The 17,713-nt window shown below is 41.4% G+C and overlaps 1 protein-coding gene across 8 annotated transcripts in view; it reads right to left on the bottom strand.

Annotated features, from left to right (window-relative positions):
- Positions 1–9,601: 9,601 nt before the first annotated feature.
- The window catches only part of LOC128703156 (FGGY carbohydrate kinase domain-containing protein), a 45,415-nt gene continuing 37,303 nt past the window's right edge, over positions 9,602–17,713 (bottom strand). For 4 of the 8 annotated variants that reach the window (XM_070100576.1, XM_070100580.1, XM_070100575.1 and 1 more), the window contains 2 exons: positions 15,943–15,989; positions 14,784–15,744 (listed from right to left, as the gene is read on the bottom strand). In XM_070100576.1, the coding sequence (XP_069956677.1) occupies positions 15,374–15,744; positions 15,943–15,989 (418 nt within the window). In that variant the 3' untranslated portion in view covers positions 14,784–15,373. Of the gene's footprint in view, positions 10,330–14,783; positions 15,745–15,942; positions 15,990–17,713 lie in introns of those variants that run through there. The other 4 variants (XM_070100578.1, XM_070100577.1, XM_070100579.1 and 1 more) reach the window with 2 other exon arrangements.

Genomic DNA, 17,713 nt, shown 5'->3' with positions numbered 1-17,713 from the left:
AAAAACTAATATCTCTTCACATCCACCACATGGAACTTTGTGAAAAATCTTGTATTGTTAGTGTTTGTCTCAACATCACAAATAATACAAGATGACACACACAATTGCTTATTGGCTCGGGTACAAAAAATTGTGATCTTAGAGGTGATGTTACATGTAGGGATAATTATATATTGCTCTAAGATGGAGATAAATAGTATAAAATATCAACATGATGGAGAAATAGAAATGCAGAGTAATGCGATCCTTTATCAACTCTGTTTCACCCACACAGTGGACTTTATCAAGTCACAAACACATCTTAATAAAGCCAGTGTCACAAACACATCTTGATAAAGCCACAGTGTCACAAACACATCTTGATAAAGCCAAAGTCACAAACACATTTTGATAAAGCCAGTGTCACAAATACATCTTGATAAAGCCACAGTGTCACAAACACATCTTGATAAAGCCAGTGTCACAAACACATCTTGATAAAGCCACAGTGTCACAAACACATCTTGATAAAGCCACAGTGTCACAAACACATCTTGATAAAGCCAGTGTCACAAATACATCTTGATAAAGCCACAGTGTCACAAACACATCTTGATAAAGCCAGTGTCACAAATACATCTTGATAAAGCCACAGTGTCACAAAAATCTTGATAAAGCCACACATCTTGATAAAGCCTTGATGTAAAGCAGTGTCACTTACATTGTCACAAACACATTTTGATAAAGCCAGTGTCACAAATACATCTTGATAAAGCCACAGTGTCACAAACACATCTTGATAAAGCCAGTGTCACAAATACATCTTGATAAAGCCACAGTGTCACAAACACATCTTGATAAAGCCAAAGTCACAAACACATCTTGATAAAGCCAAAGTCACAAACACATCTTGATAAAGCCACAGTGTCACAAACCCATCTTGATAAAGCCACAGTGTCACAAACACATCTTGATAAAGCCACAGTGTCAAAAGCACATCTTGATAAAGCCACTGTGTCACAAACCCATCTTGATAAAGCCAGTGTGTGTGTTAAACATAGTCAATAAAGGATCACATTATACTTTATTTGTGTCTATTTTTCCATATTGCTTTACTTTGTCCTTTGGATGTATGGAAGTTTGTTATGGGATTCTCTCTGCAGTTTGTGATGATGATTATTGCAGTTTTATAATAAATGTTTTGGGTGTTGCAATCTTCCTGACATATCAACACCACTGTTATATACACACCTCATAATTAATATTATATAATATTGATATTAAAATCTCTGGGCCCACTAGATCCACACTTACCAAAATAAAGTACAGTGGTACCTCGGGATACAAACATTATACAGTGGTACCTCGGGATACAAACATTATACAGTGGTACCTCGGGATACAAACAGCTCAAAACTCGAACAATTATGCAAGTGCTTTTGTAAGTGCATTTTTGGGGGTTTAATTTACATTATTTCTCATGAGAACAAATTTGTTCGGTATCGGCACTCGAACAGCCTTCTGGAATTAATTTTGTATCCCAAGGTACCACTGTACTGTACTACAGTGGACCCCCGCTTAACGATTACCTCCCAATGCGACCAATTATGTAAGTGTTTTTATGTAAGTGCATTTGTACGTGTATGTTTGGGGGTCTGAAATGGACTAATCTACTTCACAATATTCCTTATGGGAATAAATTCAGTCAGTACTGGCACCTGAACATACTTCTGGAATGAAAAAATATCGTTAACCGGGGGTCCACTGTATATTGTACATGTCTATACCATTACTATGACTTGTAAATGATAAATGTATAGGTAATCCTGGCTTTATACATCATTGTTCCATGACTAAGACCACACTGCTGTGCCATCATCTAAGCATAAGAAAAGAATTTTTCCTCTGAAAGTCATACGTGCCATAAGAGGCTACTAAAATGCCAATAGCATTATTATAATAAAAAAGAAGCACTAAACCACAAGGGCTATACAGTGCTGCAGGGCAGGAAGGAAGCGAGGGTATCAGGTGGCAAAAGGGAGATGGACGAGTAATAGGTTACGGAGAACAGCGGGGCAGTGGATGGTGAAAGGGTAGAGGGCAGCAAGAGATTGAGGTAGAAAGGGCTGAGGGGAGTGCAAAAGGTATCATTATCAGAGTTTGTGGAGTAAATCAGTCATTGTCAAGAAGTCAATGAGAGAGTCAGGATTAAAGGAGGGTCCATCAGCAAGAAGGGAAGGTAGAGAGAGAGTAGTAGAGCGGAGACGACGTTGGAGGTAAATTCTGCGTGCTCGCTGATAGAGAGGGCAGTCTAACAGAATGTGGCTAATCGATACTGGAACTTGACACTGCTCACAGAGAAGAACAGGGTGCCTCTCCATGAGATGTCCATGAGTAAGACGAGTGTGGGCAACGCGAAGGCGGGAGAAAGTAGTCTCCCAACCTCGACGCTGATGACAAGAAGATGGCCAGTAACCTATGCTCGGTTTAATAGACTGAAGTTTGTAACCAAGCAGAGTTAACCAACGTTGTTGCCAATGGGTGTGAAGGTGGGTAGCTATTACAGCAAAATAGTCTGGAAATGGAACACCTCTATATGAAATTGGTAGGTCATGTACTGCTGACCGCGCAGCCAGCAAAATAGTCCGGAAATGGAACACCTCTATATGAAATTGGTAGGTCATGTACTGCTGACCGTGCAGCAGTGTCTGCCTGTTCATTACCCTGTACATCAACATGACCAGGGACCCAACAAAAAACAATATCTTTATGCTTGGTAGAGATGCGGCATAGCCAAAGTTGGATACGGAGAACTAGGGGGCAAGGTGTATCAAATTTCCGTATAGCCTGTAGAGCACTAAGGGAGTCTGAGACAACCACAAATGATGACACAGGCATAGATGCAATATGAATAAGTGCTGCAAGAATGGCATACAATTCGGCAGTAAAAATGCTAGCCGAAGATAGTAAATGCCCTCGCATGACGCTGTCCGGAAACACTGCTGCGAATCCGACACCGTCAGAAGACTTAGAGCCATCTGTGTACACTGCGATGGCATGAGAATGAGAGTAAAAGTGGTCAAGAAAAAGAGAGCAGGAAGCGACCATAGACAGTTGGGCTTTCGAGCAAGGGAGAGAGAAAGAACAGACTCGAACAGCTGGAACTTCCCACGGGGGTAGGGAAAAGTGAGATGCTACATGAACATAGAAAGGTGGTAAATGAAGAGAAGACAAGAGCGAATGAAGGCGAAGAGAGAAGGGACGGAGTAAACAGGGGCGGCGAACAAATAAAGAATGTCTACTAATATCAGTGACCATTCTATAAACGGAAGGATTGCGGAGATCATGAGAGCGTACATAGTAGCGAAGGCAATGGGCATCACGGCGATTGGATAAGGATGGAACGTTCGCTTCTGCATAGAGGCTCTCAACAGGGGAAGAGCGAAAAGCACCAAGGCATAAACGTAATCCTTGGTGATGAATGGGGTTAAGGCTAGAGAGAGTAGCAGGAGATGCCGCTGAATAGATCTGGTCACCATAATCAAGTTTCGATAAAATGAGGGTGGAATGTAGGCGAAGGAGGGTTCGACAATCAGCTCCCCATGAAAGATGAGCAAGGGTTTTAAGAAGGTTCAGCCGGCTGTGATAAGTTGCCTTCAGAGAGGTAATGTGAGGTTTCCAGGATAACCTATGGTCAAAGAGGAGGCCCAGAAAATTGACTGTATCACGTTCAGGGATACGGGAGCCATAGAGGTACAAAGGATGATCGGAGATGACAGAGCGTCTAGTGAAAGTAATTTGGTGGGTTTTAGTGCTGGAAAATTTAAACCCATGTGTGGTGGCCCAATTGGAAACACGGTCGACCGCATGCTGGAGAGAAACTGTAATGAGGTGACAGTCAGCGCCTGCACAGGCAATAGCGAAGTCATCAACATAGAGTGATGACCAAATATTTGATGGAAGACTAGAGGTCAAATCATTAATAGCAAGGAGAAAAAGTGTTGTGCTCAGAACACATCCCTGGGGGACACCTTCAGCTTGGATAAAGTCCGGGGAGAGCACATTATTAACCCGAACACGGAAATGTCTATCAGTTAAAAAGTTCTTAAGGAAGGATGGTAGATTGCCTCGGAGGCCTAAGGAGTGGGCTTGGGCCAAAATATTATACCTCCAAGTTGTGTCCTATGCCTTCTCAAGGTCAAAAAATATGGCAATAACTGAGTGGTTATTCGCAAAGGCATTACGAACATACGTATCCAAGCGTAGTAAGGGGTCTATGGTAGAACGTCCCTTACGAAAGCCATATTGACGAGTGGAGAGACTGTTGTGTGTCTCTAAATACCACACTAAACGTCTATTTACCAGGCATTCCATCACTTTGCAAACTGCACTGGTAAGAGCAATGGGACGATAGTGGGAGGCTTCATGTCCCGTAGTGCCTGGTTTGCGGAAAGGGAGAACAATGGCAGATTTCCACAGCTGTGGAAGAACTCCTTGTGACCAAATAAGATTGAAAAGGCGTAATAGGACTGCAAGGGCTGACTGATGTAAATGTTGTAGCATACGAATATGAATGTCGTCAGGCCCAGCTGCCGATGATCGGCAAGCTGAGAGTGTTGCCTCCAGTTCTTGAAGTGTAAAAGGCACATTATACTGTTCTTCTCTGAGAGAAGAAAAGTCCAAGGGTGCTAACTCTCTGGCAGACTTTGAGGAAAGAAACGAGGGGCATAGATGGAGCCTCTGAGAAATACGGACCAGATGATTGCCAATTTCATTGGCAACATCTAGTGGGTTTGCTATATCAACACCGGCAACCCGCAGAACAGGAGCCGGGTCAGGAGAATATTTACCACTCAGTTTTCATACTTTTTTCCAGACTGCACTCATAGAGGAAGCAGAGGTGATGGTGGAGACATAATCTCGCCAGCAAGTGCGTTTAGCATCACGGATGACACGGCGAGCGATCGCACGCTTCTGCTTAAAATCAAGAAGTCTCTCCGTGGTTCTATTGTACCGGTACCTGCCCCATGCAGCGCGTTTCAAACGTACTGCACGAGCACAAGCAGGAGACCACCAAGGCACGCATTTCTGAGAATGCCTGCCCGAAGTTTGGGGTATAGAATGAGAAGCTGCGGTTAAAACGGAGGACGAGAAGAGGTGTAAAAGCTCATCAATGGAGGACGAAGAAGGAACCTCACTAAAAACATTTAGTTGTGAGTAAAGGTTCCAATTTGCCTGATCAAATTGCCAGCGTGGGATACGAAGAGGTGGTGAATATGAAGGGGAAGTAAGAATGATTGGGAAATGATCGTTGTCATGTAAATCCGGGAGAAAAGACCAGGTGAAGTCTAATGCGGCGGAGGAAGAGCAGACTGAGAGATCGATGCAAGAGAGTGTGTGAGTCCGAGGATCAAAATGGGTGTGAGTACCTGTGTTTAAAACATGGAGGGGGTGGGTGGCAAGAAAAGCCTCTAACTGAATGCCACGGGAATCACAGTGAGCCCCCACCCCCCCCAGAGGAAATGATGGGCATTAAAATCGCCAAGTAACAGAATCGGTGGTGGTAATGACGAAACAAGAAAGGCAATATCCGGAATAGATAATGCCCGAGAAGGAGAGAGATATAAAGAACAGAGCGTATACCACCTATGCAAGTGGATACGGGCTGCTGTGTAATGCAGCGAAGTACGAACAAATAGCTGATGGTATGGAATATCAGTGCGTAGAAGAAGGGCACTTTCATTAAAGGTCCCATCAGGAAAAGGATCTGAAGAATACAATAAATTATAGCCTGAGATGGGAGAGATAACAGCAGAGTGTAATTTTGGTTCCTGTAAGCAAACACCAACAGGGGAAAACTGGGAGAGTAACATCTGAAGCTCACCCCGATTACCCCTGAGGCCGCGTATATTCCACTGTAAATAGGCCATGATTGGCAATGATAAAGATACTTGAAATCTGCAGGTAAGGGTTCCTACGGACTAGAGGGGTTAGAAAAGTCCACATGCGGAGGCAGCGGAAAACGTTCAAGCAGCGAAGGAACGGTGCGCTGTGAAGAAAGGAGTTGCATAGATGGAGGAGAGGAGAGAGAAGGAACAGAGGGTGGATCAGTGTCCATTGATGGTTTAGTCTCTGCAATATATTCAGAGATTGCTTCAAGTGTTTCGGAATTCAGAGACGTCATATGGGAGACAATATTGGAGATGGTAGGGGAGGATGAGTAAAGATTGGAACTGTAATGGACTGTACCAAGGTAGGTGGGGGGGCGAAAGGGTGGAGGGAACTGGAGAAGAAGCGTGGAAGGGGACAGAAGAGGCAGAAACCTGGGAGGTGGCAAAAGAGGAAGAAACTTGGGAGGGAACAGGGGAGGTAGGTATAGTACGAGGAGGAGGGTGAACCTCTACACTTGTAACAGAGCCAGTGAGAGGGGAAGAACCCGGTACAGAGACAGGGAAGGTAAAATGAGGAGGTGGAAGAAGGGAAAGAGGGGTTAAAGGACCTTTTTTTGACTTCTGAGAAGTAGAGGGACGATTGGGAGGAGGCGTCGTACGAGGTCTCGTCGATACTGAGGCTTGTGAGGGAGAACACGAAGAAGCGAGAACAGACTGAGGCGTTGAAGTAGGGACGTCTGAGCCTAGGACAGCAAAAGAATTAGATACAGGAGTGACTATGGGAGAGGTAACCACAGAGGAGGTTGCAGAAGATGGGACCCCAGAAGTGGGGGGACGTTTTGAAACACGGGAATAAGAAACACGAGGTAGTCTCCCTTGGAGGCGGAAATGAGAAACTGCCATGGCATAAGGGAGACCTTCTGCCTCTTTGAGATAATGGATTTCCCGCTCATTTAAGTAGACTTGGCAATGGCGAGAGTACGAAGGGTGAGCCTCATGACAAGGCAAGAGGGAGGTCGATTGCAAGACGTATTAGAATGGTCATCTGCACCACAGACTGGGCATTCGGCTATGGATCTGCAATATTTTGCTGGATGGCCAAATCGCCAGCAATTTCTACACTGTTGCGGTGTAGGGATCACCTTTCGAACTTGTAACCAATGTCCTGCTACATAAACTGAGGATGGGAGTTCACGGCTGTCAAAAGTTAAACGAGTCACATTGCTAGGGTATCGTCTCCGCCCACAGGCAGGAAGAACATAAGTGTCTACCTTGAGGATTGGGAGATCTTGGAGTTCCAGCTGTTCAAGAATGTCATTGCCACATGTCTGGAAATTTTGTTGAACTATGGTATGGGGCAGAATGACGGTACCACTACAAGAATTGAGGGAATGATGTTTTTCAATAGTGACAGGAACAGTATCTATATGAGAAAGAAGAGAAAGATCATGAGCTTGGGTAGCATTCTGTACAGTGATGATGCGCGTACTGCTCTTAAGAGCATGAAAAGAAATATCTTTACCAACATGGCATAGGAGTGCCTTGCCAATACTGTGGTCGGAAAGATAGGCGGTAGAGGAAGTCGGTCGTAAAGTGAAGAATTTAGTCTATTGTGCAGTCTGAAACTGAGCGTGGAAAGGGAGTGCAGGACGTGTCGATCTTTTCTGAGAAGAACGAGAAGGTGGAGAAGTATCAGCAGGTAATTGTTGTTGGCGTTTAGGCGTGGGACCAGAGTTGGTCCGACGTGGAATGGGCCGGCGATTCGAAAATTGCCGCACCGTAGAGGGAGAGGCCGGAAGCATAGTCAAAGGAGAGCGGAGGTCAGATAAATCAAAGGAGTCAGTCGAGACCTCAGTACCTGAAGCGGGTGAGGAAACAGCACTGGCAAGAGGTACAGAGGCATGAGGAGTGTCCGAAGAGTGGTCCAAAGACGAGGCGGGGTCAGAACGGGGTGCGGTATCAAGAAGGGGCCTGGGGGTACCAGGTTCATGGATTGGGTTCTCCATGGTTAGGTTACTTCTTTCTTTTTGTTTTTAAGAAAAAAAAAGAAAGAAGAAAAGAAAATAAAAATAAAAAAAGAATAAAAAAAAAGGGGGGACCGGGGAGGGATAGTTCCTAGGAGGAATGAAAGGGCCAGAAATCTCCCTCCGCACCCAAGAAGACCTCAGCACCGCAAGTAGCGTAGATGCAGCATGGAACCCGTGCCATACCCTACCCATCATGCCAGTAAACCAGCAATCCGGGATAGCAACCTCACATCTGCCGAGCTACCTTGGTGGCCAAAAGAGAGGGCGGCCGGATATCCGCCACAAAGCATACCTCCTTCAGCCACCACCCCCGGAATCCGAAAGGTGGCTTCCAGAGATACACCTGTGGCCCGAAAGACACCCAAAGCCACTCTCCAGGATACCGGAGAGGGATCGGGACATCCCCAGGTGATCCAGATTCCACGGCAAACTACGCCACCGCCAAGAACCTCAATGGAATGGGATGGACCCCGGTACCCTTTCCCCTACCTAGGAACTAGCGCGCCTGTGGGAAAAATCCCAAAGGCCAAAAAGAGGAAGGGCAAAAGGGAGGAGTGGGGAGGGAGAGGAGGAAAGGGAAAAGGGGAGCATGGGATAGGGAAGGGGGGATTGGGGGGTAATTAGGTTCGGTTTGAGGAAGGAGACCGACAGGTCTAATTCCTCAGACCAAGAGCCTCTTCACCATGCCAAGGAGCCCCCCTTGAAGAGGCACATCTTGATAAAGCCAGTGTGTCACAAACACATCTTGATAAAGCCACAGTGTCACAAACACATCTTGATAAAGTCAGTGTGTGAAACATAGTCAATAAAGGATCACTTTATACTTTGTGTCTATTTTTCCATATTGCTCTACTTTGTCCTTTGGATGTATGGAAGTTTGTCATGGGATTCTCTCTGCAGTTTGCAATGATGATTATTGTAGTTTTATAATAAATGTTTTGGGTGTTGTAATCTTCCTGACATATCAACATCACTGTCATATACAAACCTCATAATTAATATTATATAATATTGATATTAAAATCTCTGGGCCCACTAGATCCACACTAACCAAACTAAAGTACAGTGGTACCTCGGGATACGGAGCTCAAAACTCGAACAATTATGCAAGTGTATTTATGTAAGTGCTTTTGTAAGTGTATTTTTGGGGGTCTGAAATGGATTAATCTAATTTACGTTATTCCTCATGGGAACAAATTCGTTCAGTATCGGCACTCGAACAGCCTTCTGGAACAAACTAATTTCGTATCCCAAGGTACCACTGTACTGTACTATATTGTACATGTCTATGCCATTACTATAACTTGTAAATGATAAATGTATAGGTAATCCTGGCTTTATGCATCATTGTTCCATGCCTAAGACAACCGTACCACACTGCTACACCAGCATCTAAGCATAAGAAAAGAATTTTTCCTTTGAAAGTCATGCATGTCATAAGAGGCTACTAAAATGCCAGCAGCAAGGGGCTAGTAACCCCTTCTCCTGTATACACACTAAATATAAAAAAAAAGACTTTTGTTTTTCTTTTTAGGTCACCCTGCCTCAGTGGGATATGGCTGGCACATTGAAAAAACTTCTGAAAATTATGAGACCTTTACTCACTCTGCCTGAGGTATCCCAGCAAGTGAGCCCATCTCCTGTATTATCCCAGTGCTTAACAGAATAGGGAATGGCATAAGAGGGTACAAATAAAAATGGGAACTATGGCTATAGTTTACTTAATAACATAAAGAGCAAGAATACAACATATCCTGACAGAAAATTACATAATATAACAATTGACCTATGAGACTTATTACCAGGGGAAGGATAGATGATATCAGTAACACAGACTTGTACTCACTCTTAATTCACCGACCACCTGACCCGAGATTCGCAATGCGTGGTCCACTACACACACGGCTGTCCAGGGCTCCCGCTCACCGGACCTGTCGCCAACCTCTCTCTCTCTAGCTGTTTCCTTGAGCTTACATGATCTTTAAAGCACCCCCTTCCCCATAAGGCGTAGACCACGTGTTACAGCCTGACACCAGTTCAAGAACTTAGTTAAGCCGAGAGGCATGTCTAACAATTATTTGTCAAGGCAAGGTGTGTGACACTTTACTGGAGTTATGTCTCCTTTAGTGACCTCACAAGCACTACATCACAAAATGGCACTGATTGTACAATGCTGTTGTATAATCCTGAATTATGAGAAAGGCAAAAGAATGCTGTTATTCATTACCTATATGAATTCAGAGATATTCAGTGTCATGTTGATGCCTTGTAAAGCTTAATATATGGAAGATCCTCATCCTACACATTTATAAACATTATTAATACACATTATCATGCACACAACTGTGTGGCTAAATAAATACATCATTGATTATCCAGCAATTGGTCATCTGCCATTCAGAACTGTGTGGCAGTCTTTTTAATACAGACACCTGAAAAATAATACAGAAAAAGAATATATATGTTTTTTTTACATATCGGTCGTCTCTCACCATGAAGGGGCAATGAAATAAAAGAGGAAACACATTCACCATCATTCATTCAATAGCAGTCTTGTCAGAAGGAATGCAACATCACAGTTAATGTGACCCTTTGAACTGTAACATCCTCACTCATCCCTCAGAGTGCAGGTACTCTACTTCCCACCTCCAGAACTGTAACATCCTCACCCATGCTTCAGAGTGCAGGTACTGTACTTCCCACCTCCAGGACTGTAACAGCCTCACCCATCCTTCAGAGTGCAGGTACTGTACTTCCTACCTCCAGAACTGTAACATCCTCACCCATCCTTCAAAGTGCAGGTACTGTACTTCCCACCTCCAGAACTGTAACATCCTCACTCATCCTTCAGAGTGCAGGTACTATACTTCCCACCTCCAGGACTCCAAGTCCCACTAACCAGGTTCTCTGAATCCCCTGATTAATCCTACTTTGCAAACACACTAACAACACCAGAACATCAAAAAAAAATGATTAAACTATCATGTTTTTGACTCTAGTTCAACCCCAGCCAAGGATGCTGCATAATCGAAGATCTATTCATTTGATCTTATATACAAACCATCTAGCAGACAATAACATTTGCCTGTTTGATGTGAGGACAAGGGAACAGTGGCTACAGTACTCCAGAGATGAACATCCTAGCCAGGAAAATTGTTACATTTATGGAAAATGCTGAATCTGTAGAGATCATCTGAGTATAACCAAGCCAGGTGGTGTATAGCCCAGCCAGGTGTTTTATAGCTCAGCCAGGTGTTGCACAACCAAGCCAGATATTGCATAAGCAAACCAGGTATTGCATAAGCAAACCAGGTATTGCATAACCAAGCCAGGTGTTGCATAACCAAGCCAGGTGTTGTATAACTCCTACAGCATTTACAAATACAGTGGAACCTCTTCTTGCGAGCGTGTCCACGTGCGAGTTTTTCCAAATACAAGCAGTCAATGGGTCGATTTTTTGCTTCCATACGTGAGCAAAATTTCCATAAGCGAGCAGACCTCAGACAGGTTCCTTGACACTGGTGAGGGGCTTTTGCTCTTGATCTCGGGAATTGTATCTCATTTCTTTGTTGGACTATCTTATTGAAACTTGGGCAATGTATGATGGAAAGATGCTTCTTAACGTACACCAAAAATGAAAGAAATCTAAGCATAAATAATGGAGTTCACTTCTCAGCAATTAGCCGTCCCTTAGCGGTATATTCGTATGGTTTTTATGGTTGTATTCTCGTTTTTTTTTTGGTCTCATTTGATAGAATGGAAGATATATTACAGAAATAGATATGATTTTGATTGCTTTTACAATGAAAAGTACCTTGAAATTGAGCTCAGCATAGGAGAAATGGCCCATTGCTTGGCTATGTTTAAGAGTAAACAAATTATGTCACTGTCCATTCCAATATGCAGTCGTGAATAGGTTGACATTATTTATACAATTATTGCAATAAGAAATAACAGTAAATCTTATATTTTTTGTGTGAATAAAAATTACAAATTATTTATATAATAATAATAATAATAATGATATGTATAATAATAATAATAATAATGATATGTATAATAATAATATGTATAATAATAATAATACTGTAATAGTATAATACAATAATAATACTAATATAATATGTATAATAATAATACATTTAGGTAGTAGGTTGGTAGACAGCAACCATCCAGGGGGGTACTACCGTCCTGCCAAGTGAGTGTGAAACGAAAGCCTGTAATTGTTTTACATGATGGTAGGATTGCTGGTGTCTTTTGTCTGTCTCATAAATATGCAAGATTACAGGTACGTCTTGCTACTTCTACTTACACTTAGGTCACACTACACACACATGTACAAGCATATATATACACACACCCCTCTGGGTTTTCTGCTATTTTCTTTCTAGTTCTTGTTCTTGTTTATTTCCTCTTATCTCCATGGGGAAGTGGAACAGAATTCTTCCTCCGTAAGCCATGCGTGTTGTAAGAGGCAACTAACATGCCAGGGGCAAGGGGCTAGTAACCCCTTCTCATGTATATATTACTAAATGTAAAAGGAGAAACTTTCGTTTTTCCTTTTGGGCCACCCTGCCTCGGTGGGATACGGCCGGTGTGTTGAAAGAAAGAAAGAAAGAATAATACATACTCAACCCCTGCCAATTTGGATTCAGGAAAAATAAAAGCACTAACGATGCAATTGTAAAAATGCTAGATCTGCTTTGCACAGCATTGGAAAATAAGGAATATCTGCTAGGAATTTTTATTGACCTAAGAAAAGCGTTTGACACAGTAGACCACGGCATCCTATTCCACAAACTTGACTATTATGGTATAAGAGGCCATGCGCTTGCATATTTCAAATCCTACCTTACTAATAGTTATCAGTATGTCACTATTAAAGACACAGCCTCATCAACACGGCCACTTGATACTGGAGTTCCGCAGGGAAGTGTCCTTGGTCCCCTGCTCTTCCTCATTTACATTGATCTTCCAAACGTATCCCAACACCTGAAACCCATTCTCTTTGCTGACGACACGACTTACGTCATCTCCCACCCTAATCTTGCCACCCTCAACACCATTATCAACAAGGAGCTGCTCAAAATTCTGACTTGGATGACAGCCAATAAACTTACACTTAACACTGACAAAACCTACTACATTATGTTTGGTAGCAGAGCAGGTGTTGTGCAACTTAACATTAAGATCGACAACACTCTAATTGCCATACATAATGAGGGCAAATTCCTAGGTCTATACCTCGACAACAACCTAAATTTCAGCACCCATATCCAAAACATAACAAAAAAAGTATCCAAAACGGTGGGGATCCTCTCCAAGATACGATATTACGTGCCATAAACTGCCCTTCTCACACTATACCATTCACTCATTTATCCATACCTCACCTATGCTATTTGTGCTTGGGGATCAACTGCAGCAACACATCTAAAGCCAATAATAACCCAACAAAAAGCCACAGTAAGAATAATCACTAAATCCCATCCCTGGCAACCCCCCCTCCCCCACTCTTCATAGATCTAAACTTACTCCCTGTTCAGAACATCCACACTTACTACTGTGCAATCTACATCTACAGGACCTTAAATTCCAATATTAACCTTGACCTAAAATGCTTTCTTGATAGTTGTGACAGGACCCACAGGCACAACACCAGACACAAACATCTCTATGACATTCCCAGTGTCCGACTAAACCTTTACAAAAATTCAATGTGTGTCAAAGGGCCTAAAATCTGGAACACCCTACCTGAAAACTCTAGAACTGCAGACACATTCATCACTTTCAAAACTACAGTTAGAAAACATCTTATCTCCCTGATACACCCTGTCAACTAACTACATGTAAACCACCTGGTGGTTCACACTTACACTCACTCACCCATTGACTATAAACACAGAAATACGAATCTTTATCTTAAAATAATGAATCCTAACTAGTCATAAGTTTGCCTATGATACTCCAATATAGAAACTATGTATTGTGCCAAAACAAAAGCATTCACATTGCTAAACTCACAAACTATAATGTAGTCACTTAGCCTTAATACCATAATCTGTAATAATTTAAAGTTTAGAATTAATCTAAGTCTGCCCGAAATGCCTAGCCATGCTAGGTGTCCTAGTGGTCCCCTCTGTAATTAGTATTTTAAAACATGTAAACCACACAATATCCAAAATCTGTAAACCCCGCATCGTAATCCTTATAGAGAATAAACTTGATTGATTGATTGATATATAATAACAATGTACTACATATAATAATAGACGGCTTCAAAAGGCTGTCACTAGATGGTAGTGTTTACCACAACAAAGAGGGAGCAGCTGTGGCCACCTCCACCTGTTACATAATGACATATTTTATTCATTCTAGAGTATATATCAGGTTTCTATGTGATTTATATTGTTTATTTCATATTAGACGAATTGTGATAGATAAATAAGCCAAAGAGTTGATGATAGTGAAATATTCAAGGAGTATGTTGTCCTGTCTCCAGACAAACTCTCGTCGGCTGCCGACACCACCCATACCACTACATGAATGACATATTTTATTCATTCTAGAGTATGTATCAGGTTTCTATGTGATTTATGTTGTTTATTTCATATTAGAAGAACTGTGATAAATAAGCTGTAGAGTTGATGATAGCAAAATATTCAAGAAGTATGTTGTCCTGTCTCCAGACAAACTCCCGTTGGCCGCCGACGCCGCCCATACCACTACATGAATGACATATTTTATTCATTCTAGAGTATATATCAGGTTTCTATGTTATTTATACACAAATAACCCGCACATAAAAGAGAGAAGCTTACGACAACGTTTCGGTCCGACTTGGACCATTTACAAAGTGACTTTGTAAATGGTCCAAGTCGGACCGAAACATCATCGTAAGCTTCTCTCTTTTATGTGCGGGTTATTTGTGTATTGTTCCAGTCACAGTATTGTGCCTTTTTTTGTTATTTCTATGTTATTTATATTGTTATGTCATATTAGACGAACTGTGATAGATAAATAAGCCGTATAGATGATGATAGTGAAATTATTCATGAAGTATTTTGCCCAGTCTCTAGACAAACTCTCGTCCACCGCCGACACTGCCCATACCACTACATGAATGACATATTTTATTCATTCTAGAGTATATATCATGTTTCTATGTTACTTATATTGTTTATGTCATATTAGATGAACTGTGATAGAATAAGCCGTATAATGATATTAGCGAAATTATTCATGAAGTATTTTGCCCGGTCTCCAAACTCTCGTCCACCGCCGACACCACCCATACCACTACATGAATGACATTTTACTCATTTTAGAGTATATATCAGGTTTCTATGTTATTTATATTGTTTATTATGTCATATTAGATGATGTGAGACGGATAAATAAGCCGTGGAGTTGATATTAGCGAAATTATTGAAGTACAGAATTCCACTGGAACGGATTAATTGCATTTCAATTAATTTAAATAAGGAAAACTGACTCTGCAAACGAGCAAATCCAGTTGCGAGCAAGGTCATGGAATGGATTAAACTCGCAAGTAGAGGTTCCACTGTATACATGAACCACAAACAATAAATACATCGTTCTCCTTTTTAACTTTGATATACATACAAAAAAAATTCCTGTGATAAAATGGAAAGTGTCCTCAAACACATATACTAGAGCAGTATTCCTGCAATAAATGGCTATTCTTTTATCACAATACCATACACTACAGGTGCACCTCAACTTACAATGATTCGACTCAGGATATTTCAACTTGACGATGTTGTTTATCATATCATTTTCGATGGTTTTGTGGGAACATAACCCCACTATAAGTTGATAAGAACCTGTAGCACAAAATCTAGTGAAAAAAGTATTTTACAAATTCACATTATTCCATTCTTATGAGATGACAAACTTATTAATCTTTAAATACATAAAAAAATGATGCTACTACACTTTTTACAATAATTAACAAAGTGATCCTCTCAATACATAAGTGTTTCACAAGGCAAGACTTTTATAATCCAGCCTTACAGACTTACCTTCAGAGTCGTTGGGAAGCTCTAAACTCGTACTGATTATACAGCACCTGAGAAACAACAAATTATGTTTTTTATATACAAGATGATTCAGTAAAAACAAAGCAACAATGCAGGGTGACCCAAAAAAGAAGAGAGACTTTGACCATCATTCACGCCATCACTGTCTTGTCAGAGGCACACAGATACACATCCTTAATAATTAAGTACTATTTGCAACTTTAAATATTTAGAGCCCTTTGTTTACCTTCATAATAACTTAATAAAACACCTATAAAACAAGGATAATGTAATTACAAAACCATTTATCCTAAGCACACTAACTTACGATTTTGTTCTGGGTGATTTGCAGTCTATCTTTCAGTTTTTTTGTCAAGGCAGAGTACCATAAAGAGCAAGTGTAATCCATATGGCATTGTATAAGGGCTAGACATAGGGTCCTGCAAGCCTCAGTAGGTAGACACTGTGCTTGTCTATACAGGAACTTCAGTCTGGCATTCACTTTCTTTACTACACTGTTCCCTATCAATTCTCCTGACATGCATGGGTCAAAATATCTGGGAATCCCCTTTGACCCATGCATGTCAGGAGAATTGATAGGGAACAGTGTAGTAAAGAAAGCAAATGCCAGACTGAAGTTCCTGTATAGACAAGCACAGTGTCTACCTACTGAGGCTTGCAGGACCCTATGTCTAGCCCTTATACAATGCCATATGGATTACACTTGCTCTTCATGGTACTCTGCCTTGACAAAACAACTGAAACATAGACTTCAAATCACCCAGAACAAAATCGTAAGATTCATCCTGGGGCTGGGACCAAGAGAGCATGTAGGCCAGAATGAATTACAGCAGTTGGATATGCTGAATGTTGAAGACAGAGTAAAACAACTGAAGCTAAATCATGTTTATAAAATTGCTCACAAACAGTGTCCAGAATATCTTGCTGTCAATTTTGTCAAGGTTGGGAACCAAAGCAATCATAGTACTAGGGGGAGAGAGCACAACTTTGTAGTACCCACAGCCATTGGCCAGGCTTCAAACACCTTTTATTGTACAGCAATAAACGAATGGAACAGACTGCCCGCACATGTCAAAGCCAGTCATAGCATGAACCAGTTCAAGAAGAGTGTCAAAAGGTGTCTGATGAATGTAGCTACAGAAAGGGAGGGGAATGATTTTCTATTTTTTAGCTAAAGTACGTGTAAATTTTGCCTTATTCCTAGTAATGACCCTCGTGTAGTAGATAGTCTTTTTAGTATGATAATAAGATGTTATCTTCAGTATAGAATAATACGAAAATATTATAACCTTTACATTATAATAATAAGGTAAAAGGACTCCAATGGAAATAAGTCACTCTGTCTGACTTTTTTGGGTTATCCTAGGTTCTCTACACATATGCTGCTATGTATGATAATTCTATGTAACTGTATTTATGTATACCTGAATAAACTTACTTACTTACATTTACTGGTACAAAACCTCTACGCATTAGAAAACACTATTTGTCAACTAAAATACTAAACAGTAATAACAAAAATTCATAACTGATCAAAAATTTGGAAAGGAAATATTTAGCGGGCATTTGTTTCATCATGTACTTTTATAATGACTTTATAATGGTCCTGGAGATGGGAAGTACAGTTCCTGCACTCTGAAGGAGGGGTGTTAATGTTGCAGTTTTATAAACTGTAGTGTAAAGCACCCCTCTGGCAAGACAGTGATGGACTGAATGATGGTGAAAATTTTGCTTTTTCGGGCCACCCTGCCTT

The sequence above is a fragment of the Cherax quadricarinatus genome, chromosome 73, assembly GCF_038502225.1.
Source record: "Cherax quadricarinatus isolate ZL_2023a chromosome 73, ASM3850222v1, whole genome shotgun sequence".
NCBI lineage: Eukaryota > Metazoa > Arthropoda > Malacostraca > Decapoda > Parastacidae > Cherax > Cherax quadricarinatus.
Note: the sequence above shows the minus strand (reverse complement) of the source record. Positions and strands in the feature narration are given on the sequence as shown.